The 26,894-nt window shown below is 44.8% G+C and overlaps 1 protein-coding gene across 1 annotated transcript in view; it reads right to left on the bottom strand.

The window, feature by feature from the left end:
• Nucleotides 1-5,418: 5,418 nt before the first annotated feature.
• LOC130389435 (polypeptide N-acetylgalactosaminyltransferase 18-like) overlaps nt 5,419-26,894 on the bottom strand; it is a 75,584-nt gene continuing 54,108 nt past the window's right edge. The window contains exons 7-11 of the mRNA XM_056599218.1: nt 24,010-24,195; nt 23,519-23,656; nt 18,891-18,986; nt 12,285-12,449; nt 5,419-7,609 (exon numbers count right to left, since the gene is read on the bottom strand). Coding sequence (XP_056455193.1) covers nt 7,463-7,609; nt 12,285-12,449; nt 18,891-18,986; nt 23,519-23,656; nt 24,010-24,195 — 732 coding nt within the window. The 3' untranslated portion in view covers nt 5,419-7,462. The remainder of the gene's footprint in view (nt 7,610-12,284; nt 12,450-18,890; nt 18,987-23,518; nt 23,657-24,009; nt 24,196-26,894) is intronic.

Below are 26,894 nucleotides of genomic sequence, written 5' to 3'. Positions count from 1 at the left end.
TCAATGATGGGGTAGGCAATGCCAAGCTCCTCGTTGATTAGCTCATTGGTCGTCACCTCATACCTAAGGTAACAAAGCACAACACATGCAACATGTTTCAATAAATTCAGCTTCTAATATCGTTCAAAGCTAAGCTAGATTGCATATACATAAATCAATCATCGAAATGACGCTGTACATGACAAGGACAAGGTATATTGTATTTAGGTAGCGTTACAGCTTTTGAAGATGCAGAAACATTTATATTAAATACATCATATTTAGGATGTTACGATATTCCATTGTATTGTTCCTAAAGCGCTGACACTCACCTCAAGGGCTTCTTAGACAGCGGGCATACAAGGAAGTCGAGGAGCGAAGTGTCAAACGGCTGCTCCCCGTCGTCCTTCACATTTGTAAAGTTTCTGGTTGACACAAATGCAAATGGTACAGAATGGAAGGAAGGCGCATATCTTACATATCGTTGAATACTGCGCGTTTCAGTCGTCAATCTACGCAAAGCATGTTGAAACATGACCAAAACAATCGAATAACTCCTGGGGTACCAAACAGGAAGCGCTACACGATATTGGTGTAACAAAAATATATCTCCCTCTTCAAACACACATCATCGAGGACTAATAGTCTTTCCACTTCCCGATTTAATTTAAATTACCAGGTATAATATTATTTTTTTTGCTATTTTCTCATCATTTTAATTCCATGAAAATTAACAGGGTTAGGAAACTGTCCGTTTTATATATACTATATATATGGGCAATACTATATCTGCCCATATGAGGGCAGCGTTATACAGTTGAACATGACAAATCCCGCTATCGCGTTGATGTAAATGTAATGTGATAATAAATAACGACTGCTTGCAGTGTCACACATTAATGAATATTCATGTGTGCATAATTTAATTATAACTTCTTCAATATTTGGTTGAGCACCACACACAGCTCGCCTAGTTATATACACAGCATCCTTCCATTACACTGAACACACACACACACACACACACACACACACACACACACACACACACACACACACACACACACACACACACACACACACACACACACACACACTATTCACATATTTCTTATATTTTTCATTGAAGGCTTGCACATGTCCTGAACATGATTTCCTAAATCTATAAAATATAAACGTTTTCAGTGCTTTATTCCAGGAAGAACAGACTGCATTCTTTGCACATCATGCAGGGGATATTGGATACTTAGAAACCTTAGAAACGAGAGAAATGCTCCTAGCTTTGATACATCCCAGTTCTCTGTGGCCTGAAAAACCTGTTAATATATAGTCACTGCTTCCACTGTGTGATATACAAGTTAACCAATGCTGTATACCTACAGCAGTGGTTGTTGTCCTCTTTCCAACCCCACAAAGGGATCCATAAACTCTGGGTAGGCCTATAGACATTTTTAAGTGTGCATAAGTTGATAAGTAAAAGAGAGAAGTATCATTTTCTTCATGAAGGTGACCCAGAAAAAAGGGTGGCAGACATACAAACAGACCGATCAGTATTATCCTTAGGGGATATTAGTTTGATCTGGCTCACTCTCTGGTTTATGAGTTTGTTCAAAGTGGACAAACATTCTTTGTGCATCAAGGATGGTGACATGAAGTACTGACTGGAGTATAGTATTGAGATCAAACCACTGGGGGTCCTAGTCACCAGTATTTGATCTCAGGGTTCAAGTTTCCAGAGAAGTAATTTCAAAAGTCTCCACTTCAGAGCTCCCACACTCTTATACCTTACGGCACAAACAGGAATGCTCTTCTCTCTCTCTCTCTCTCTCTCTCTCTCTCTCTCTCTCTCTCTCTCTCTCTCTCTCTCTCTCTCTCTCTCTCTCTCTCTCTCTCTCTCTCTCTCTCTCTCTCTCTCTCTCAAGTAGCGGGTCTTCCACTCCATCTACGTCTTGTAAGTATACCACTGATATGTTTCTGTCCCCCTGTGTTGGAGGAGGGTCAGAAAGATCTGTGCTTTGACTTTTCACCTGGAGTGGCTCTGCTCTCCGAGCCTCTTTATCAACCACATGCTACGGTGCATTTTAAAACCGCTATTCCCAAAGCCACACTCCCGCAGCTCTCCAGACCTTCCCCAATCAGTCACCTGTACGGACAGAACCAAGGTTATTCTCCTGTACGGACACCGACAGCCGTGCAGGGCCCATAGAAGCCCCATTCGGTCAACGTCCCGCTCTTTTGTGATAAATATTTGCTTTTAATTGTGTTATAGTTATCCCCTGTGTGTCTATATACATATTTATTTCTTCAAGATATCTTGGTAGGTATGCGTGCCGTTGTTGTTATGATCCTTTTCTTCAATGGAATTCTGCTGTCTGGTTGGCCAGGATAATATAATATGTGGGCCTACTTGTTTTTTTGACTTTGGGTTGGATGCATGAGGTTTTCATGTATAAAAACACTTACATTCAATATCCTCTCACATCACGTTTAAACGACAAAAAGGATTAAAAAAGCGAGACTCAGAGGAAAAACGTCTGGATAATAAGAATGGGTTTAACCAGGGGTGCAGCAAAAAATCTGGGCCCGAAACAAAAACAGTCTCTGTGGGACCCCTCCCACTCTTGATCCATGTTTGCAAAAAAATATCTCAAATAATTGGGCAAACAAGAGCACATACATCTTTCCTCACATCCTCAGTAACCCTGGAGATGAAGAGGGACCTGCCACTGTTCCACTCTCTGTGGCTGGGCTGCTTCTGAAACTAAGGGCCATGTGTTTCATTATGTTAAGCTTGGCTAGGTATTTTATTTATGCTAGGTTTTTGTTTATTTGATGGATATGGCATATGACATTGTAGCTATGATGCTGATTGATCTATGATATTGCATTAGCAGTCACTCATCTCAAGTTTAGTTGCATTACTGTTTTCGGGAATCCTTGTGCAGTAGTTCAATTAATTTGCACCCTCTGTATTGGGTGACAGTGAACCTCCACTGTTCATTTTTTAGAAACAAAGTTCAAAACCTTTTATTAAATTTATTAAAAGTGTCAATGTCATCCCAGGCTTTTCGAGGGTCCTCCCCCCATTGTAGCGCCCCCCCCCCCACACACACACACACACTATGACACCCCTGGTCTTACTAATAGGTAAAAGGGTGGGGGGGCGGGATTCAAAATACCAGGAACCATAATAATCTCTAGAGAACTGCTGGGGCGCTTGATCCAAAGAACAAAGACTGACTGGCACAGAGGGAGGAACGCACTGACTAAATACACAAGGAGGGGAATATTAATGAGGGACAGGTGAAAACAATGAAGGTGAGGGAGGACAATCACAGATGCGGGAAAACACAAGTGCAGGGCGTGAAGTACAAATTAGATTCAATCGCTTTTTATTTAAAGTCCCAATGTATAAGATTGAACAACTTCCAGTTAGTTCCAGTTCCAGTTGGTTAGCAAGCGGGAGACTTTCAGAATATATATATTTTTAATAACAGTCTTCTGTCCACTTCAATTGGTTGGCTAATGTTTCCTATAGCGTAGCTAAGCTGGCTCGGTGGTCTTATTAGGAGGGGTTTTGGGAGTGTCTTGTGAAAAAAGAAAAGGGGGGCTGGCCAGTCATTTATATTTGAGTAATAGGATCGTTTGTATGCTAGAATGTGAATTTATCGATCAAATGATTGAAATCCCTATCAATCAGCATTAACTACAGATGTGTCCAGGTTACTTTAAGCAACGTGCTAATTGAAGTGTGATGTTACACATTGTGACTAGAATTTTATTTTGGGAAGAAATTAATAAATTAGACTGTGTGTGTGGATACAATGTCACTGTAGGCAGAGCAGATCATAATGCTCTAGCTCAGGTCAGGTTTTATCCAATTAGAACCAGGAGATTTTGCCTTTCCTGCCAGCGAGCTCTTAATCCCTTGATAAAAAAGACTACTGAGCCAGCATTTACTCCTTCTGATAATCAGATCCCCAAGGGCTGCCTTTCCTCCCGCTCTCGCTTTGCACCTTTAATCCCCTTCGCCCCCTCTCCAGCTCTTGCTCTCTCATTTTAGTTCTGAACCCCTTATCTTCCTCTGACTGAAATGTTTCCCTTTCCGATTGAATTTATCAGCTCACCACAAACCTCCTTCTCCTTAACCGTCCACAAACTCTGTTTCTGCCATTGTCCTTTCTTATGCCCCAACTTCATACTATTATTCATTTTTAATTATCCACCCATCCCAAGAAATGCTCAGAATCAAAACAGACAGAAAAGCTTTATTAATGACCATGGCCAATGGCTTGGCCCCACTTCTAATAGAACAGCAAGCTCTAATTGTCTCTCCCCCAGTCACCTGGCAACGGTGTTAACACAGTGTAATCATCCAATTAAATCTTGACAGTTCCTCACTAGGAGGGAGAGTGTGAATAAGCCGAGGCCAGGGATCACCAGCGCATCATTATATCTCATCCATACACGAGGGGAACTTGCCAACACAGCCTTGTGACTACACTTCATGCTGGTTCCTGTGCCCTTGAGTTTACAAGTGTGCACGTGCATGTAGGCCAAGCATTGTATAGGACATCATCCCCTCCCGGCATTGCCTGGTTAATGAGGATTGCATGAGAACTCTGAGTTGCTTATTACGAGAACCAATAGTTGTCATGTTTACATAGTTGGAAGGGTACAGTGTAAAGTGATCCATATTATAGATAGCTAAAGATAGCTCAGAACGTGCATTAGAGGGGAGAGTGGGGGACACACGGAGACAGATCCTGAGTGGGGAGAAGAAAAAAAAAAAGAGATGCAGCCAACCTTTCAGTGTGCTAATGAGTGTGTAGCATAGGATGTCTCCAGGGTAGTCATTATTAGTTTATACTCACGGGCACTTGAGCTGCATTGTGCCAGACATCTGACATGAGATTTGTCTCACTACAGATGCTGCACAGAGAGCGAGAGAGAGAGAGAGAGAGAGAGAGAGAGAGAGAGAGAGAGAGAGAGAGAGAGAGAGAGAGAGAGAGAGAGAGAGAGATTTTTTTAAATAAGGGAGGTAGAATCACAGAGATGTGTAGAACATTCCTGTGTCTGCTTTAAGGTATATGAGTGTATGAGAGAGTGTAACCATCCAATGTAATCCAATACATAAGACAATAGATGCTTACTAAATAATGAGTTTTAAAAAAAAAAGTTGTTTTTTTAAATTACTTATTTGTAGCAGACGTCATAACCCTAGCACCAATGAAGGCATTCTAAATATGCTCTGAAACTGTGTTTTAAAAAAATAAATAATTTTAGCTTAGCTTTGAGTGTGTTTGGTGATATTACTATTACCATTGCTAGCTATGTTCACAGAGTAATCATCTTATTTATGTTTGTTTGAGCCAAGCACTTTAAGTTCAACAATGACAAGGAATGCTTAAGAGGTTTCAGCACTTTAACACTGTCCATCATTCAAGGTATTTATTGTAGAGGCAGTCACATTACTCTGCAAAGGCAAGACTCTGCAAATATCTATGCACATTCATGTTTCGTATACACTTGAAACAATGAATCACTGTAATTAGTTTACCCTTGACTGATATTTTCATCACATCTGTACAAGTTGCTAGCAATCACCATCATAACAAAAATAAAAATGCTTTTGAAATCTATAGCACTATAGCAAACAAGTACTTTTCTTAGCACCAAATATGCTTTACAGGAAAACATAAAACAATGTTTAATATATAAACTTGAAATTATGTGTGGTTGCTTTCTGTGTGACAAGCTAAGATCAACAAAAAAAAAGGCTCTGGGAACTTAAGGGTTTGTTGTCACTGCATGGCAGGTCCACACACATTTACACACAAATCAGTAATCTTGTTGACACCCTATCACCTGGTGTCATTTTGTTTACTGCGAAGGGGGCACAGAACAACATGGTACATGGTGTCAGAGTCACTTCCAGTGTTCTAGAATGACAACCACCCAGACAGATGGAAAACACCAGATTGACATCAGTAGTTTGTAACACAGTAATTGTTTATTGGTATATATTATTTTTTATAGATAACACAGGTATCTTTAAGTAAGATCTTTTTTAAATACAATAGCAAAATATCTTAAAGTTATGTTCAGGACTTTGTACAAGAGCTCCCCAGGAATTGAGATAGTAGCCAGATTATTCAGGTTTAACATACCTGACAAATAGCTCAAAATAAGATGAAACAAAGATAATAAACATAAATACAACAATAAGTCGTCATAGGTAATAGATGCTACACGGTAGCAGAAGGTAGATCAAAAGAAAATAACAATGACACACACAATACACACAATGAAAACCCTCATTAGGAAAATGCTTTTATTTTTGTCTTGTGTTGAATTATTGATATTCATTCTGGGGGTTTTGTAATAATTGCGAGACGCAAACGATACTAATGGTGTTTATAAGTGGGCTTTTTATGCAAGAAAGATTGCCAAAGATGAATAGCTGGCCCCGCAGGGCAAGCACAGCATTAAATATGAGGTTTGCCTGGTGGGTTCCACACTCACCTTGAGACAGAGGATTCAAAGTGTGTACCAAGTGAACCTGGTAACTAGTTAAATAAAGATTCTTTATCAAGAATCCCAATCTCCACAAATAAAAAAACACTGTATATCAGAATACAATTGCACACACATACACACAAACACACACACACACACACACACACACACACACACACACACACACAGACACGCACGCACACGCACCCACACGCACCCACACGCCTTAATTCTGAAAGACGAGTTCAAACTGTCTTTTTAGGGTTAAAGTCTCTGATAGATTAAAGAAATTGCCTTTTTTTTCTTTTAAATCAAATTAGAGGAACGTATTTTTAATTTGGTCGAGGCGGGCCTTGCAATGCACTTGCATCACCGTAACCACTAGCGACAGAGGCAGTCAATGATTAAAGACATCTGGTTTAATTTACTTTCCTCTCCCTCTGCAAGTGTAGCATGAGTTTATTTTGCAGAGTTTTAGTTGGGTTTTCGGGTTCATGGGCATCCTATGGAAGCCTAACTTAGTGAGTGCTCCACTGTCAGCTGGAAACACACACGACCAGGGAGGTTACGGTAGCTTAACATGGACATCCACCACGACGCCTCACCTCCTCCATTCACTCGTGTTGTAAGCAGCCTCTGTTCTCCTCCATGAGCTCCCTGTCCGTCGTCACGGTGAGCCCCGTTAACAGACGGTCCACATCTCCCTGCCGCTGGTCCCACCACGAGGCTGAGGGTAACCTTCAAAATAATAAGGATACATCTGCTTTGTTTTATTGCAGCGGGTCAGGGGGTCTTCCGGAGGAGGTCAGTGGCTCAGCTCCGTCCCTGTGGGCAGCACCACTGTCCGTCCAGGCATCCACCGAGGGGTCCCTGCTGATGAGCTCGGCCCCCCGGCCTCGGGACCCTGCGGACCCCCCCGCTCCCCGGACAACCTGCAGTGTGTTCAGGGTGGTGGGTGCCGGGGTCACTGCGGGAGGACCGTCAGTATGTTGGTGATGGTCCACTTCTGACCAGAGCAGTCCTGAATGGCCAGCTGGTAGCTGAACTCTGATTGGCTGCTGTTCACCAGCTCCAGACACCGCTGGGACTCGTTGTTCTGAATGGAGCCGTCCTGGGAGAGAGGGGGGAAGAGGGGGATTAGGAGCACGAGAGTTCATACCGGGTGAGTGTGTGTGTGTGTGTGTGTGTGTGTGTGTGTGTGTGTGTGTGTGTGTGTGTGTGTGTGTGTGTGTGTGTGTGTGCGTGTGCGTGCGTGCGTGCGTGTTGGTGATTTAAAGCTTTGTTGAGAGAAAGGGTGTTCTATATTAAAATCAGTCCAAGCTTGATTTACTGTGGGTGCACATTCACAAACTTTAGTTTGAACAAAGCACCACAGTTTAATCTGTGAATCGGTCAGGATTCAGCACCACACACATCGGTAAGCAAATAGCAGAGCACCTCAGCTCTCCAGCACCAAGGCCAGCTCTGCCCAGCGGAACTAAAAATACCAGCCAAAGCCTCTGGAGAGGAGGCGGGGAGGGGAGAGCTATTCCTTCCAGGCCTCTGTTGTTGTGGTGGTTGTTGTTGTTGTTGTGTCTCCAAACAGAATGCTCGGAAAACTCAGCTCACACTCACAAAGAGAAGGGAATGGAAACAATGACGTTTCCATCAAACAACCAACATCAGTTATTTCGATTTTGCCAGCACAGAATTCCTCCGCTTTGCTCTGACAAATTTAGGTTGGAGTCATTTGCATTGTATTGTAGTCAGAGCCCTATATACACTATATATATAGCACTAGGTCTTGTGCTATATATAGCACGGCTAGGTCTACCATAAGGTAGTCTGTAAAAGTTGACAATCTCCGGGAATGCAATAAAAGACCAGCAGAACAATAAAATGACAACTGTCCGTTGAATATACATCCATTTCAGGTTTTCCTGCAAAGTGCACACACACACACACACACACACACACACACACACACACACACACACACACACACACACACACACACACACACACACACACACACACACACACACACACACACACACACACACACACACACACAAACAATAAAACCCTCTGGCTTTCTTGGCAGTTTGACACTGTGCTTCCAGTGTGTTTTCTCTCTAACAGGCAGAAGGACCGACAGGCAGACAGATTAGATGGACAGATGGATAGAGGCATTTGGCCGGTGTCCTCTAGCTTGTCCTTGATGTGGCCACTACAGCAGCAGAGTGCAGCTGAACTATCGATCTCTTCATATTAAGGCGGGAAGGCCACATATTCAGGCTGTCAACCAGCCAGACAAAACTGTCATTGGTCACTCAGGCAGGCAGTTCACATTCAGCAAGCTGCTTAGTCATCAATGACTTCACCTTAAGGAAAGGTGTGTCCCTTCGGAGCTCTTGTTCAGAACACTTATCCTAATGCAAGTCATTAAGGCTGCAAAGAACAGTCTGCAATACCTCGTCTCCATTTCCCCATCCCCATTAACTCTAAGTGCCTTTCTAAGGCAGCCTTCTGTATTAATTGCATTGGTCCTTGCATCTTTTGATACCAAGAACTCACTATATCAAGTTTCAATACATTCCCCTTTTCAAGAACTCATGTGCAGTCATACTCAATCCAAAACATGATCCGATCATATAAGCAAGCACGATCTACCGCTGAGCCTACATCAGCACTTGTACACCGAGGCCTTGTGCGCATAAAGGTTTGTGAACCTGGAAGGCATTTTTCCCCTGCCTGCTATTTTTACTGCAGTTAACGGTCCATGAGGCAGCGGATCAATATCCCACCGCCGCAGAGCGCTGCGCTAGTGTCTGCTCTGAAGGAACATGCTAGAGCCGCGTGGCGCCCCAGAGGGGGGCCTCACAGCCATCTACCTCCTCCTGAGGTCCATACAGTCCCGTTAATCCTGTCTGAGTCTAAGCTGTATGGTCGTCGTCGTCCCCCCCCCCCCTAACCCTGCATGTCAATGTTTTTTAAGAGCACAGCTTTCTACTAACATCTAAAAACACATCTGTCAGGTGCACTGGAACTCCTCTCTGTGTGTGGGGGGCGGCACTAGCTCAGGAGGTAGAGCGGGTGGACTGGCAACCGGAAGGTTGCTAGTTCAATCCCCGGCTCCTCCTAGCTGAGTGTTGAGGTGTCTCTGAGCAACACACCTCGCCCTAACTGCTCTCGACAAGCTGGCTGTCACCCTGCGTGGTGGACTGGTGTGTGAATCAGTGAATTAAATGTTGTAAATCCCTTTGGTTAAAAGTGTTAAGCAAAATCCCCTAAATGTAAATGTGTGTGTGTAGTCATGTAGCGAACTAGCACCTTATCTAGGGGTTCAGTGAGTCGTTCTCACTAAAACCACCAGCCGTTCACAGGTATCATTGTATTGGGCTACTGAAATGCCAGCTATACTTCTCTGATTGTATTTAAAAAGTATTGTATTGCAAGATACGCTGGATGTGTGCAGCTTTTATATTTGTAACCCATCAGCATTAATCGATCATCGACTTCCTGTAATTTCAACCTAACCAAACTCTATCTCTCTCTCTCGTTCTTTCTCTCAATCCAGTGTTCCCTCGGGGTCAGGCTCTGTTCAATATGGTTAAAGATCTATGGATCAATAATTCACACTTACAGATTGACCACTCTCTCTCTCAAACTGCCTCTCTCTCTCACTCGTTCTCTGACTCTGCCATTACTTTCTCATTCCCTTCCTGTTATCCTCTTATGCTGTCCTCTATTCGTCACCCCCCATCAACTCTTCCCATTTCTCACCCTCCTCTGTCACACATCATCATCCTTTGTCTGACTCCCCTTTGCCTGCTCCCTCCCCTCCCGGTAGAGGGAGGGAGACCTGAACCCTGGAACACATCTAAGCCCTGTGTCAGATCCTTAGGCATGGGAGGGCTTAACATTCTCCCTGGAGTGGTTGCTCTGTTGCTAGACACAGAGCAAACTGACACTGTGACACCCACACCCACCCCCCCCCCCCCCCCCCACACACACACACACACACACAGTGACTGACGCCAATTAGAAGTGTCCCTGTCAGTACATTAAGTCAGTCACTAATGTTGCCCAGGGACTGAAGGATGTAAGATGAAGGTAGACACTCATAGTTATAGAGTGGGAGCAATAGAAAAAGTAAGCAGAGGTCTAACAGGGTCTGATATCTCAATGATAATCTACCACGCACACAAACCCACACATGGGGTGTGAAGATTTCCTTTGATGAAAAATATGAATGATTGAAAAGCTGAAATTAAATAATGTACATTTCAGTGGATACGTCTGAATTATAAGATCACTGGAGAAGAAGGACAGGGCACTCAATGCGACATAATTAGTTTCCGTTTGAATATTGAATCTAAAAAGATATTGATAGAAATGTGATGTTCTTTGATAGAAACATGAACCTGCCGACATTGTACGGCATAGGCTTCAACAGAATACCAATGAGGGAGACTGCATGGACAACTGGGGTGACCATGGACTAAAGATATTAAGTGGAAGAATGAGAATGTTGCAAAGGCTTTCAAGCGACAGAGAGATGACCGACTATGGTTCAACAACCGTCCATGAAAAGCATTCTATATCAGACGGACACCCTAAGGTAATGCAATACAGGGGTTCAGTCAGCTGAAACTGCTGCATTTCTGATAGGTTTTCAGCTGTTGCAGCGTATTTCTTAGTGGCCTAGCGACATACATGTTCAAATGGTAGACAGACTGCATTCATATTGTGTTTTTTACTGAAGTGCTTAAATGACTCACGATCTGTGTGTGTTTGTGTGGTGTTTTTATTAGTGGCAGCGGAGCGCATAATAGGAGAAAAACACTTGGAAAGTAATTTGTACGCTCCGAATTAAACAGACAACAACAAACAACAACCAGGCGCACGAGGAGGCCATGGAAGTGCTCTCGGAAAAGACTCGGCACGCTGTTCAACTACATTGTCTTGCCCGCATTCTGTGATTTCATTTTTGCGCGTGTCTGTGCCAAGTGTCGGCTCTCCCTAGACACATGTGGCTCCTCGTAGCGCCCGGGTAGGGCGGGGGTTTTATGATTGATTTGACGATCAATTTAGAAGACGATAGAAGGTAATGTGCAAAACGTCCGTAAAGGTGTGGAGTGCCTCTTCTGAGCGGGAGGCACAAGGGAGATGACTCAAAGACTATCGCCACGGAAGTTATCCGTGCTGCGGTCGGTGACACTAGCCAAGCGGCACCAAGAGCTGGGCGCTGATGTTCAGTCTCTGACGGACACAAAACATGTGTGTGTGCGTGCGCTTGCACGTCCCTGGGCTGTGCATGTGTACGTTTAACATAGTGTATATGTTTTCATGTATGTATATATTGGTATATATTTGACAATAATTGTATAATATTGAATGTTTAATTAGATATTATTAAAAGATAACTTGACAATATTATTAGATAAATACGAAGGTGGTAATGAATTGTATCATATTGTAAACTAATGTATATTAATATATAATTATTTTTTGATGATCATTATATAAGGAAGCTAATACTCATTATAGATAAATAAATTAGGGAGAAGGGGTCAGATTAAATAAGTTTTCTTCTTCTCACCCCTTTTCGAACAGGTAAAGCAAGTGTAAGACAGTTTCTTCTTTTGTGATTTTCATTGTGTGTAAACATTACTTTATTGTAACTGTCCACTTGTTTCATTTATTTGATTGTTTATTATTGCATTTTTTTTTATTATTATTCACTTGTTTGAAATAAAAACTTTTTCAATTCAATTCAATGTTTGCGTGTGTGCGTGTGTTACCTGAGTGAAGGTCCAGGTGAGCTTCAGGTGCTTGTTGGAGGCGTAGCTGCACTCCAGCAGCCGGGGCCGGCTGTTCACCTCCACCAGACACTTGTTGTCGTCATCGTCGATGGTGGGGCTGAGCACCCCCAGGTGCAGCTGCTGGGAGCTGGTGTAGTACACATTCTGAGGAGAGGGACGGGACGCGTCAACAGAGCTGTCCTCTCCCGCTTCTCTTCCTAACTCTCGGGAGGTTACTCGCTCCATTCGGTTCCATCTAAGGTCGGTGTGTTCTTCGAGCTGTGGATGCGTCTGAGACGGCTCTTTTGAGGAGAGGGAATACATTAACCATCCCTGGTGGCAACGGCTCGCGGCCGGTAGTGGAGGCAGAGGACACCACCGGAGAGGAACTCCAGAATACTGTTCATTTTCTACCTGCATTGATACTTTCACCTGAGCCCCGTCTTATGCAAATACATATACACAGTTAACTAGTGAAGATATAAGGGCTAGGAATACTGATGACAGATCTAGTTGTTTTAAATGGTGTTTTGGATCAAAGCCCTCAGCATTAGAATAGAAGAATAGAATGCAAGAATACAACAGGCCGCATGCATATCTCACCTCAATAAAGAAACTGCATAGTAAGGGATTTAACGATCCAATTATGCGATACAAGACAAAACCAAACACAAAATAATTAAAAAGATTAGAAACAAATACAAGCAGTGGTTGAGACGATAAACAAAATATTAGTTAGTATGAGTGTGTGTGTGTGTGTGTGTGTGTGTGTGTGTGTGTGTGTGTGTGTGTGTGTGTGTGTGTGTGTGTGTGTGTGTGTGTGTGTGTGTGTGTGTGTGTGTGTGTGTGTGTGTGTGTGTTGCTGAATAAAGAGTGCATGTCTGTTGTGAATCCTCCTTGTCCCTGGCATTGCAGCCACCAGCAGAGGTTATACTTTACAAGGCCTCCTCTGCTGCAACAGTCTGTCCAGGTAGCAACAGTCACACAGAGCTCTGGGGAATCTGTTTAACAGTGCACAGCAAATATTGTGGACAATAATTTAAGTGTTTGTGTGTGTGCATGCTATAGTGAGAGAGAGAGAGAAAGTGTGCGTGAATTTTCACCACCTTTCTTTAACCATGTAAAAAGCCACTAGATAAGGATTAGGGCAGAATATGTGTAAGAGTGTGTGTATGTGTGTGTGTTTGCCTGTTCGTGCATGCGTGCGTGTACACCCATTGCAATAGCAGTATCTGACCTAATGGTTTGGACAAGGTAGGTGTCAGGAATGTGTGTGTGTGTGTGTGTGTGTGTGTGTGTGTGTGTGAATCTAATAGTGAACATTTGAAACCTCAATAATGACGGTGATTAAATGCCCATCTGTCTATGCTGATTGCCCACTGTTCAGTGGAGGGCTCCTGCCAGCTCCCCTTCCGCTAAGCCTCTCCGGGAAACCTTAAACGGGAGGATCAGTGGTGACATCATGTCAGATGGTTTACAACATCTGCTGACACAAGTCCATTTGTACACCCTCTTAGCATACGTCCAGTCCCGAGGGGGCTGGCATTCTGTGAGACGAGAAACGATCCCCTCCTAGCCCAGCGCCCTGAAACAGCAGGGAAAAGCCCTGCGAAACCCAGTGGGAATGCTTTACAAGATTAGACATGATATCACTATTGGCTTTGATATCATATCAAAAAAGAAAAGAAAAAGAAACAAAGGAAATATAATTGTATTAAAATAAAATAATATTGCATTCTTCTCTCCGGTTTAAATTATGACAATCAACACCTGAGTAGTTGTCAAATAACAAACAGCAAAATTGCTTCTAGATGGATTCTAGCTAGTCCTTGGGTGTGTCCTGGGGCCTAGCAGGGGCTCACTGCGCCGTTCAGGAGCCCTGCAGAGGGGAGTCTGGGGAGCTGGTTGGTACACGAGGCGTGGGTTCCAGTCCCTCGGGGCCGTGCGTGGGGGATGCGGTGTTGTGACTCCAGCGACTCCTAAAAGCAGCCTTCAATGATCAGAGGAGCTTGCAGCTCCAGGGGGCTAGTGGAGCGAAATGAGGGGAGGCGTAACCCATGCATGCCTCACTTGGCTGAAGAGCCAAGACGCCATAGCTACTTTGGGAAATATAGTCTGCATTTATATAACTTTAAACCTCGGCAGAACAGCCTCCTGGATCCTTGGTAACCAAGGACCGAAGACAGAAAATATAATATTCCTCCTGACACCTCCTTGATGCTAAAATGTCAAATGTCAACTTTGACAGAGTGCTGGGTTCCAATGAGATATGGCCATGGTTATAAATCACAGAGGGTGATAGGCCAGGGTGCTCATTAGTGCTACACTGCTGCACTTCAGATTGAAAAAAAGAAAGGAGGTAACCAGAAATGTCCCCAAGGACATCAATCTTTCTAGCTGGGTCATTGGCTAATTGTGGTCGTAAACCTTCTTGCAGCTCGGTTATATCCAGGGAATGATCGATCGGTTGAGTCAGCATCTGACATTGTGTATCGCTAGTTTACATAGCGGCCATGCTGGTTTCTCTCACTGGTATTCACTTGGCTGTAGCTTGGAAACAATTCATGTGAGCCGTCGTACGTTGTTCAAAAATATCCAGCCAATCGTATTTAATAACTAAGTGACTCTCATACTCTCTCTTCATTCCAGCTGAATCTGGTTGGAAGTAAAGCAAAAATATCTTTCTCCCATGATGAAAGCATTCCGTGCACATTTCTGATCATCCTGACATTGTTTTTCAACTGTTGCGCTTCTTGTTTGAAATGAACAGAAAACATCTCCCCAAAACACTGATCAGTCCCATCACACAAGACTGGCCTGCAGAGAGAAACATAATGTGAACTCAGGATAGTCCCATGAGGCTTGGGGCTAGCAGCAGCTGCTATAAGTTAAATATTGATTTGAGAATTATTGTTATTCAAAGGCTTAAGCCATGGCGACTGGTACACACACAAGTGCACATACACAAGAATGCCTGAGTGTGCATCGAAAGGCTATACATTACACAGCTACTTGTTGCAAGAATATCTGAAAGGGGCAAACAACCAACTTGTCCTCATAAATAATGAAGATACACATCATAGTGAGAAAGAGACCAAGTGTCGGGAAGGTAGAGATAATATAGAGAAAACATGTGAATTGAGATTGATTGGAGCATTTCAAGTGGATCATTTGGGGAAGGCAGTTGCCTTAAGGATGCAATCAAATTATTTATTGTAATTCATTTTTAATTTCTCTCTCTTGGTCCAACTCTCACAAAGCACATCCAAAAACACGCACACACACCTTAAAATACCCTATCGATGAAGCCCAAAATATATATCTTTCCAGACACCCACACTACTGAGGAAACGATCAACAACAGCTATTTTTAAAGCTAGGGTAGGCAATTTGGAGAAACCAGCCAGAGTTAGCAAGATTTAGAAGAATATTGAAAGATTTTTTAAATCTCACTCCTCTCTTCAGGCCTTACTCCAAAGCCATTCCCATAAAAAACATGACTAGCTAACTAGCTTTAGCAACAGGTCTGCCCAGCCTTGTGAGAGACTCCAGTCGTGCCCAATGAGTGAACAGGCAGTGTTCACAGGTAGCCGGATAGGTAGGTAGACAAGACAGCTAGGTAGGCCATCCAATCATTTCCTTTGGGCCGAATTAAGTGATTACATGCTAGCATTTGATATATTGATGGCTGTAGGGATGTAAAGGCAATTTCAACAAATATGAAAAAAAAATGCTTCTAGAATAAAATGCATTCTCTAGCTTTAAGTTATCGAAAAAATTTCTATGTCCTGGAAAAGTGAGTGATTAATACGAGTGAGAAATTGAGAGTTTGCAAATACAGCAAGGGGTTAGAGCAAAGGAAGTGTATTTAGTCAACGATGTCAACTGCAACACAAACTTTATACTTATTGTGTCTTTAGGTTTCCAGCAGTATAGATACACAGTTGTTAATCATGGCTTTTCCTTTTTTGCAGCAGCAGCAATCGTTTTAGAAACTACAAATAGAAAAGAAAAAGCTAAAGAGAGAATACAACTAAATAAAAAAAGAGAATAGGGGAAGCATTGGTTGTCTTCTGCAGGATGAAATCAATCGATTCAATATCCAATATCATTCAAATACATCCGGTTGTAGGTTTAAAGAAATGCAAACGGTTCCATTTTAAACACTAATAAGAGCCTATATTCGGTTAGGCTCAAGCGCCATCTCTGCTGATTTCAAGAACTATCACTAAATCCTTTTAACAGAATATAACAATAACAGGGTCAGCTACGTCATGGAAAAACAAAATGTCATGCCCACTTCACTGCATGGCCAAATCCGCACATTGATTTAGCTTTTCTCTGTTCCTGCCTGTCCCTCTATTCGTATTCCCTTGATTTCCTGGTCTACGGGAACCACAGATTAATATTATGCATTGCTGACATTCGACATCTCATCAAGTATTCATAAGCACATCCCTCTATCCCACGGGCACCCACGGGCACACACACACACACACACACACACACACACACACACACACACACACACACACACACACACACACACACACACACACACACACACACACACACACACACACACACACACACACACACACACCAGCAGCAGCAGCAGCATGGCTTTACTATAACAGACTGTAATGAACGCATAATAAATACAATTATACCTAAAGAATACAGGAGGTATTGGTTCCCCAGTCTGAATGTATCTTTTATGGCCTACAGACAGAGTTGATAGGGCTCCATTATAAATGGTATATTCTCACAGTTATCAGTTTCTTTTGCTTTGATCGTTGGATAATGTGATGACTTAATCCAAAAATACTCGTAAGGATAACTATAAAATAAAATAGTAGACAAATGTCGGATAGGTATCACGGAAAACAGGGAACACATGTACAAGTGTGTGAGTGTGTACATATTTTTAATTGCTACATATTGTTGTGATGTATAGAGATGCGTGATGGAGTGAGTTTTCTACAGCTGTCACAAAACAAAACACAGGCCTCACAGGTAAAACACAAACACATACTGACAAACAGTGAACGAGAGAGAGAGAATGTAAAAAAGTAATTGGGGTTTGTGGGATTGATAGTGTATGTGTCGCAGGGAATGCCTGGCACTTGTGTGAGAAACAAAACAATTCACAATGTGTATTGCAAACAAAGGTTTTCTTTTGAAAGGGAGCATCAACAGTAGAGATTAATCTATAACATTGTCTGAATTCTAACCGTGTCATTTCAAAGTCTGTGCTGCCCTGCGCCTGTCAACATCATGCTAATGGTATTGGAGACAAATCCAATGAGATCCCATTTAGACTGTTACCACTCTCTGTTCATCTGCAGACATCATCAGACAGTTCATCTACCAGATGAGCCTTTCTACTCTTTGGAAGCCAAGTGTGACATCAGCCCACCACTTCTAACAGAGACTCTCTAACAGAGAGATCTGTAGAAGTGTTTGTTGTTCATTGATCATCATCAAGGTCATCTTGCTGTTTGGAGAACATATCACTGCAGCATGTTGAAAGTATTCCTTCTTCTCGCTCAAGAAGGCATGCAGTTGTGTTACATCAACTGTATTTTGGATGCCAAAAAGAAACTTCAGGCTTCTCTAGGTGGACCCTCAGCCTATTGCAGGAGCCTTTTCTATCCGAATGAGCTCCCTGCCATGGGGTGAAATCATTTACCTGGAGTGTTCTTTTGTCTGGTGTCCTCCTCCCCACCAACCTTCACCATTAAATGCTACAATAAAAACAGCAATCTCTTAATCAGTTAAGAAAGTTTGCAACACGGTAAAGCACTCGCCTTTGTCTCAAAGATTCTAGGTTCACCATTGTTAAATCCCTGTGTAAAGATACGGAGAGCCCATTCAACTGAAGACAACCAATCTCAGGCCCCAGCTGAAGAACACCTTGGAGCCATTGTGCTAACCCAGCTAATATATAAGTATAAAGTTGTAAAATGAAGGGAATGAAGGTAAAGAAGAAAATTGTCTGCAACGAAAAGTCCCCCATACAGCGCCTTTCACCTTCTATTGACTACTGCAGTAAAAAAAGACAATTGCAAACAGCTATTCCACCGGCTCACCAGTGTCTTGATTGACAGGTGGAGAATACGTGGTCTTCAGATATGGAAATGGAGATGGACGAAAATAGACGCGAGGACCCAGATAGCAAGTCAGAGAGGTTTGGAACAACCAGCTGCGGCAAAAGTGTTGGGAGGGGCAACAGTGACACATGGTCCAATCACGACACTCTCAGAAATGAGTCTCTATGGACTGTCAAGCCAGGCCCCATCGCGTTTCCCATCATGCCGCGGTGTTTATTGTTCCCGGGATTAGAGTGTGACAAGTTGTCACATTGCAGTTGATAGAGAGAGACATGGAAATGACAAATTATGGCGAAGCAGAATTATGTAGTCATTTGACATGCACAGCGGGCGTCTGGGGGAGCGGAGTGGCTTACACATTCACCAGGCCTGGGATTAGCATACCCATTCAATGCAATTCTGTCGCAAAAATAAACGCCTTGACTGCGGCAGCAAAAGGGGTGTATGTTGAAATACGAGGCAGTGCTGAGGACTGCAGGATGAGGCCTCTTACCTGGGGGGTCATGCCGTGACACAGGTACATGATGGGAGCGTTGTCTGTGTCGGGCCCCTGGTCCAGGCAGAGGTCCCCTCTCAGACTGTTCTTCACCTGGAGAAGACGACGACGGAGGATGAACGGCGCGCAACATGGAAGGAAGAAGAAGACCGACATTGAAAACACAAACACAAGGAGGACAGAGACACAGAACTTCAGCACCGCAGGATGCGTTAATTAAACACAGAGGAGGGCAGACTTCTTTGTTTTTCTCTCCTCTTCAGCTGTGTGCCTGTTTTTCTGAATACGTTATCCAGAGTGTTCAGAGGCAGCTGGGGTCAGAGGTGAAACTGCTGCAATGGACACCGGCTCTTTCCATAACAATACAAAAACCCCTTAGAGAGAGAGAGCGAGAGCGCAAAAGAGCGAGAGACATTCTTTAGAAAGACAGGGTGAGAGAGGATGAGAGGAGAGAGATAATACAAGCATTGGCCGTTCCAGCAGCCTCCTTTTTATTGCCGACACCCTGTCTGGACAGCATCTCCTGTGTGACACAGGAGAGCGATACGTCCGCCTTGCCCATCGATATCCAGGGAGGAGAACACGGGCCGACCTTTGGGGAACGCCCATTGAGCTGTGCTCCAATAGGCAACGGTTCACGTGGGATTTTGTGGTGGTTAAAGTAGTTAGGCCCCTGCTCCGTGCATACCTTCCTTGCGCCAAAGGTGCAAAGACATCTCTGTGCATCTCTGTTGGACATACAGAGCCGCCATCGCATCCACACCAAGGATTTGCGCTCTCCCCCCCTGCGTCCTCTCAACAACAACGTAGTCCGGCGTGCTCACAGTCGTGCCCATGTCTTCCACTGCTGTGACCAAACACGTACCCACCACATACCGACGCTCCACGTCCGTGCCTGGCGACTCAAACCCAGCCAAACAGAGTTCAGGAGCATGGAGTACCTGGGCGTCTTCCGCCGGGAAAACATCTCTGGGTATCCCCCCCCACACGTGGTGCCAAAGTCGGACGGCGGCTACCAGCCGTGCATCGATTACCGCCGTCTCAACAACTCCACCACCCCAGACAATCCAACACATCAAGGACTTTTGGGCCCTGCTGGCTTGACAGGTAGTGTTCTCCGAGGTGGATCTGGTCCGGGGCTACAACAAAGTACGGGTTTGTCCAAACAACACCCCTAAGACTGCGGCCATCCCGACGTTCCGTCTTTTTTCGTGTTCATGCATAGGAAAAAAACATGCAGCACAAGCTCTCCAGTGTCTAATGGTCCGTGCTGAGTGAACCCTCCTTCCTTTTCGACAAGCTGGCCGACATCCTCATCGCCAACACGTCCAGGATGGAGCCCTGTCCCACCTTTGGATCCTCTTTGAATGCCTCAAACAAGACGGCCCTTTTGTGAAGGTGCCATCGACTTCCTGGGGCATTACCAGGGATGGAGCTGTAACACTGCCTTCGGAAGAGGCCCAGTGACAGATTTCCTAAAACCCTGCAAGACCAGCCCTGCATAGACATCCTGCTAAGGATGCTGTTGCCTGGTCAGAGGAGATTGTCAAGGAGTTTCAGACATGAAAGGGGCCCTGGCAACGTGACGCGCCCATCGCCCTCACGACCAACACATCGGATTACGCCATGGGCGCCTTCCACCAACAGCCTGGCAACCGCTCGCATTCTTCAGCCACCAGCTCCGCCCCAACCATCGGGAACATAGTGCTCTTGACCGCAGGCACTTTTTGACCGCTGCTCCCTGTTTCCTGCTGGAGGCCCGCCCATTCAGTGTTGGTCAGCCACAAGCCCCTTGTGTTTTCATAGCCAAGGTCGCTGACCTGTGATCTGCCCGCCAGCAGAGGCACCTCGCTTTCATCTCTGAGTTCACTTTAGACATCAGACATAACGTGGGAAAAAAATGCCGTTGTGGACCGCCTCTCCGAGTGGTCTTCGTTGCTGTGAATTTGGACATTGACTAAGCCAAAATGGCTGCTGGCCAGGCCTCCAGCCCAGAAGTCAAGGCCTACAGGACCGCCATCACGAGTCTGCAGCTATCTGTCCAGAGCGCTAACGTTTCGCTGCTATGCGACATTTCCACCGGTCAGCCACGCCCCATCATTCCCGGGAGTGGAGGACGGCGGGTTTGCGATGTGCTCCAAGGGCTCTCATGATGGTTTCACTTAACTCCCCATGCTGCATAGGGGGCCGGAGCTGATGGCGACTTCATCCCCGAGGCCAATGCTCCCTGGTCGGCGACTGTGCTGTGCTCCGCCCCCTCCGGCCTCTTCCGGTCCTGCGTCCCACATGAACTGCTCAACGCACACAGGAGCCCCCTTCAGCCACCCTACGACGGGCCATTCTGCGTTCTGGAGCTAGCTGATAAAACCTACGTATGGGTGGACCGCCTAATGCCCGCTCCCCTGGACTTGGAACAACCCGTTGCTTCGGCTCAGTCCCCATGCCACGGACGTCCTCCCTCCCGTTCTCCCAGCGACAGTGACCCCAGACAGACCCAGGGCTCTTGTGGTGGCTCAGGCGCTACCTCCAGTCCCCGCCCAGGGGTTCACCAAGAGGTTTGGCTGCGTAGTCCGGCCCCCTGGTGTTTGTGAATTCTGGGGGAGTGGTGAGCAAGCACACAGACTCGAAAGACATGATTCACCACAAGCCTCAAGGTCAGGAATTACAGAGAGGCTGCCCGTGTACATTGCCTTTCGGAGCGTCTGTAGGCAATGAGGCGTTGGAGCGGAGGTCATACAGTGTGTTTGTGTTGATTGTTTTTTTTTGTGTTCAAAAGCCACGGTACAACGGCTTCGGCTCACGCTGTAACCCAATTCACTCGGCATTCATTTTGTTTTTATAAACCCGCCTCACTGGCAAAGATTCATCTCCATGTTTAGCAATAATCTGCCAGCTGCCGGAAAATCAGAAAACCCATAAGAATACCTGTGTTATGAATAAAACTCTAGCTTAAAAAATGTATTCGCTGCATTCGTCAGGGTTGCCTTTCTTCTTTCATGTTAGAGTGATGCACTGATTCCAACACCGACATCTCTCTCTGTCATCTGAAGGAGTTCACAGGCAGGAGTTTGTTGTTTTCCTCCAATATGTAAACTTCTAACCCATCTACATTCGTCAGATGCTGCTCGGCAACAACTCTTTCATCTCTCGAATCAGAGCAGGGCGCGGCGGCCCCACACACACACTTACTGGAAGCACCAAGTACGTCCATCTCCCGCGCTCCTGCACTGGCGAGTGTTTATCAGAATAGCAAACATTAGAGGTGAGAGGAGAGAGGCTCTGGGGAGCGAGAGAGAGCGCATCGCAAACGATGGCGCTGAAGACGTAACAGGAAACCGGCGGATGACCCGTTTTCAATGGAATAAATTCTTCTCCCGTAGTGCCCTTTATTCAAGCTTCAGGGCGACGTCTACAGCAGCCACAGAAAGAAGGGAAAAAAAGCCCTCTTTTAGACTAGAAGCATATCGCTTATTATTGAGTTACTTTAGCTAAAAAGGTTGAGAACAACTGAATCCAAAGCTCTTATTTTTCCCATTAAATGCAGCATTAAGTGCAAGGGATAATTTTGAACAAAACAACATGTTTATTTCCAACGCCTGCCACACATCCCCAGAGATGGGCTATGATAAAATGATGCTAAGAGGTTCAACACACTCCAGAAGCCATCAGCAGCTGGCTCTTTCACCCTGCTTCTCACACCACAACCTCTAATGTTGATGCAGAAGACAGTGTTAGGAGTTTTAATGGGAATATGTTTAGACAGAGGTATGTGTGGTATAGCAGCACTCCATCAGTGGCCTAAAGGAATGAAATATAGAAATGGGCATGCAGAATTGGATTGTGTAGGTTACTAATGCATCATCCATGTTATGTTGCGTGGAGCATGCTTCAATCAAATATAACAACAATGAAAAAGTTGAAAAAATAACCTTTTCCTTCTTATTTTTTTCGGAAAATGTAATAGTTGTATATGATCTTCAACATAATTATCGATGCCATTTGTCACTGTAACTAAAATAAGGCCGTAATCTATTTATTTTATTTTTTTAAAGCTCTCACCTTCTGCAATTTAATTTAAGTCAATGAAACAGACAGTATTGTGAACACTTCTTCATACAAGATGTAAAAGTATTAAAATATCCACAGCAGTACTGCTATGTTCAGACATGAGATAAAGTCAAATCCATGCTGGTAATAGCCACCAGAATGTTTAATTCTTCCTCTGTCTCCGTCCAAGTTTGTTAGAGATTTAAGAGCTCTTGCATACTTGATCAACTGTACCAACAAGGTTTTGTGAGAAGGACCAACTCTTTGGTAAAGATTGGATTGGGTGGATGTAACATGAGATGGCAAACCTTTTCCCCGATGTATCATGCACACATTAGAATCTTTCCATCTTGGGATCTTTTTGCCGAGAGATTGAGACTGTGTGATAAGAGCGTAGCACTAACATCGATTCCCACTGGCGCCCACCATGCCGAGGATGAATGCACTCACATCATCCTGAGAGGCTTTGGATGAACGCGGCTACCAAACGGCATATCTGTTCTATATTTGTTTGTTAAGAGGTTGCAAGTTTCGAAGAAAATATGAAGGACAAAAAAAGAAAATAAAGCAGAACTCACTACTCCGTAAGCGAGGGTGTCTCTGTAGGAACGCAGCTCAGGATAGATGTTGGTCAGAAACCAGGTGAAAGGTCGACAGCCGAGGCGAGCACGCAGGGCCTTCCTCTCAGAGAGGTCCCCTATGTCTATGCCTGAGTTCTGCAGAGAGCGGACAAAAACATACAGACTGAAGTGGAGAGAAACGACATGTCTACTGCAGAGAAATAACAACAAGTAAGGGATTAAGACATGCGTATCGTATTTCATTTTTTTTTTAACACAGTGAGATCCTTCGAGCTGCACTGGTTGGGTAGTAGGGGGGCAGACAAGGCAGTGCTGCATTGTTCGGTCCTCTTCTCCACATTCACAGGTGGTTTGGCCAGTTTCATAACTCCCTCTGGCCATGGCAGCTTTTGACCGCCCTGTTCCTGTTCTCAGGCGGTTGAGCGTCTTCCCTATGGATCATATGGATATGATCCAGGTCATAAAGACATCCACAGATAACTCCCTACCTGTTGAGGGATGTTCCAGGCCATGTAGACGTGACTCTTGTGCTGGTCCATCCAGACCTCCGCCACCCTGAGAGCGTTGCGGCGCACATGGGCGGTCAGGTTGCTGGTATAGGGCTTGTGCGCACGCTCAATGTGCGCAATCCTGGAGCAGGGTAGGACCTCCACACTGCCTCCGCACTGCCACACCTTAGTGCAAATAAAATACGCACACACACACACACACACACACACACACACACACACACACACACACACACACACACACACACACACACACACACACACACACACACACACACACACACACACACACACTTTAAGCAAATAATTAAGAAGCACTCTGATTGAAAATGCAGGTTTTGACAAGAGAAAGGCCGGGGGACGAGCTCATGAAGCTAGGAGGGGACTTGACAGTTATTATCTCCTGCAGCATGATGTCCCAAGGCAGGGGCCTGGCAAGCTCATCAGGAGAGCTGCCTCTTTTGTTGGGTTGAACAGAGGTAAATCCGCCCTGCTCTGGAGACAGAGGTCCTATCAAGTGTTTTTTTTCTTAGACAGGGGATATAACCGTAACTATAGAAACGACTCAGTTTACATTATTTTCATTAAAGCTACCCATGTATTCCATTGGTCTGGCTGTAAATCATCCACTGATTGTGAAGTGGAGAATTTAAAAGAAAATCTCAAAAGTTGAGGGCAAGTCAACTCAGGCCAATGACACGGGCGGGTGGGCTTCTGTGTGATGGGAGGAGCAGGCAGAGAGCTCTGAGGAGAATGAGCCCCCTTCTGGCTCCGCTTCTCTGACTTGCAGCCCCGTCTCCATTCCCCGCTTGATTGATCACTGCATATTAATAGAGTGTGGGGCTGGATTACCGTTTCGCCGGCTAAAAATGCCCTTAAGATAACTACAGTCCTCAATCTGCTGCGCTCCCCGCTGCTGCTGCCCACTTCACAGTAAACCAGCAACAGAGTTTCCGAGCATGCACTCCATTCCCTTTATCTCCTTAACTAGCCTTACCCCAGCACCGAGCCATCAATGTGAAACCATCGTCAGGTCTGTATAACGTTTATCCCCTGCTGCGTGAAAGCACATTTAAACCACTGACGGACAGGCGTCCGTCTGTGTAAGCCAGGCGGCCGGAGCTAAAGGTTTCTCTCAGCAGTGAACCAAACACTGAAGTGGTGCTCAGAAGCCTCAGCTGGACCTCATGAGTAAAGGTCTCCACACATTCAGGAATACACTTCCTCTGGCTCCCTCTGGTCTCCTCGAAGAGAGCGGAGGAGTGCACTGCTGGACAAGAGCTTTGAACGCACAGTCAGAGCATTCATGAATAAATCAATATACAAACTAACAAAGGAAAAAAGGAAGGGCCGGACAGCTCAGACAGCGTGGATAGGAGATGTGGAAGAATCCCAAACACAGTCAGGGGGTTGGAGGGAAGGGGGGGTGACACTGCCAGGGAGAGCGGGTCAGATGCCTGGGAGACACTTGGCAGAGGAGAGCCAGGAGGCTGATAGACACTTGTTATAAAGAGTCTTTATAACCATTACAGTCCCAGAGGTCTGACTCACAGGGCTGCTTTCCAATCGGATTTGAAAGAACCCTCTCACCCCCATCAAAGCTCACAGAGATAACCACATACTGGCTAACCGACTGGACATGGTGATAACGGAGAAAGAAGAACGGCAGCGGAGATAAACGCAGAGATGTGATTGCACCGTCAAAAAAGGAGGACAGGGAAGAGGCTGAATTTCTGGCTGAAAGAGAAAATAGAAAGGAAAAAACAAGAATTGTTGCATCTCATTCTTGCCATTTCTAAAAGGTAAGACCAGACAAAAGAACCTTTTCTGTCTTCACGTGTTCACATTATCCAGAAACCATGCTGATCTCTCACTGCAGAAAAGCGTTTTTCCAGCAGCAAGGAAAGGAGCAGACTCCAGCCAGTGGCCTGTTGCCCAGAGACGAGCCGACTTCCTCGCCAGCCCCTGAGTTATACTTCACGCTTGGCCTCAGAAAGCAGGGCCTCAGCATATCCTCGCAAGGATTTACCACGCAGGGTTTACGGTGCAAGGGACCGCTCCGACAGAGAACATATCCTGTCTCCGGGCATGGGGGTAGTGCAGGGGAAGGATAGAGACTCGGGAGTAGAGAGACAAAGAGAGGCGACAGAAAGAGGGATGGATAAAGAAAAAAAAGAAGATAATAAAAAAGTAAAATACAAAAAAAAGAGAGAGTGGGGTGGTCAAGACGGAGATATAATAAGACCGGGAAGCTGTTGACAGGTAGTATTCAGCAGCAACATTCTCATCCATTTCTTATCAGAGTTTGTCCCATCCCTTTGTGTGTTTGTACATGTGCGGCTGTGTCTGTGGGCGGGTGCCTGTGCGTGTGTGTGCGTACATGGCGAATCGCGTAAAACTCAGCCAGCCTATTACATATGCTAATCGTTTTTAAGTCTGTCTTCCTCGGTTTCGGGCAAAACAAATGAAGTTCTTCCCCCCATGGGGTTTATAAATCCACAAATGAAGTTGTAAATTATTAATGACATGCTTTCCTAGGGCGATAAAGGTTTTCAATCAACACAAACTAAAACAATGGAGTGGCATGGCAGGGACTAAACCAAGAGATCCATTGAGTAGCTTCAATCACAATAGAAGCTTGTGGCCAACATAGATAGGATTCCTCTCTGTACAGACCTACCATACAATGCAAAAAAAACACAAATCATTAGAGCTGGGGCGATACCACAGAGACTAATGTGAAGAAATAATTTGGTAAAAGGACATGATGGATTAATATAAGCATGGACTTGTTGCAGTGTGTTAGACTTGCTCTTCTTTTGCTGTCTTTGCAAGTGCATGTGTGCATGCATGTGTATCTGTAT

This window comes from Gadus chalcogrammus, chromosome 9, assembly GCF_026213295.1.
Source record: "Gadus chalcogrammus isolate NIFS_2021 chromosome 9, NIFS_Gcha_1.0, whole genome shotgun sequence".
NCBI lineage: Eukaryota > Metazoa > Chordata > Actinopteri > Gadiformes > Gadidae > Gadus > Gadus chalcogrammus.
Note: the sequence above shows the minus strand (reverse complement) of the source record. Positions and strands in the feature narration are given on the sequence as shown.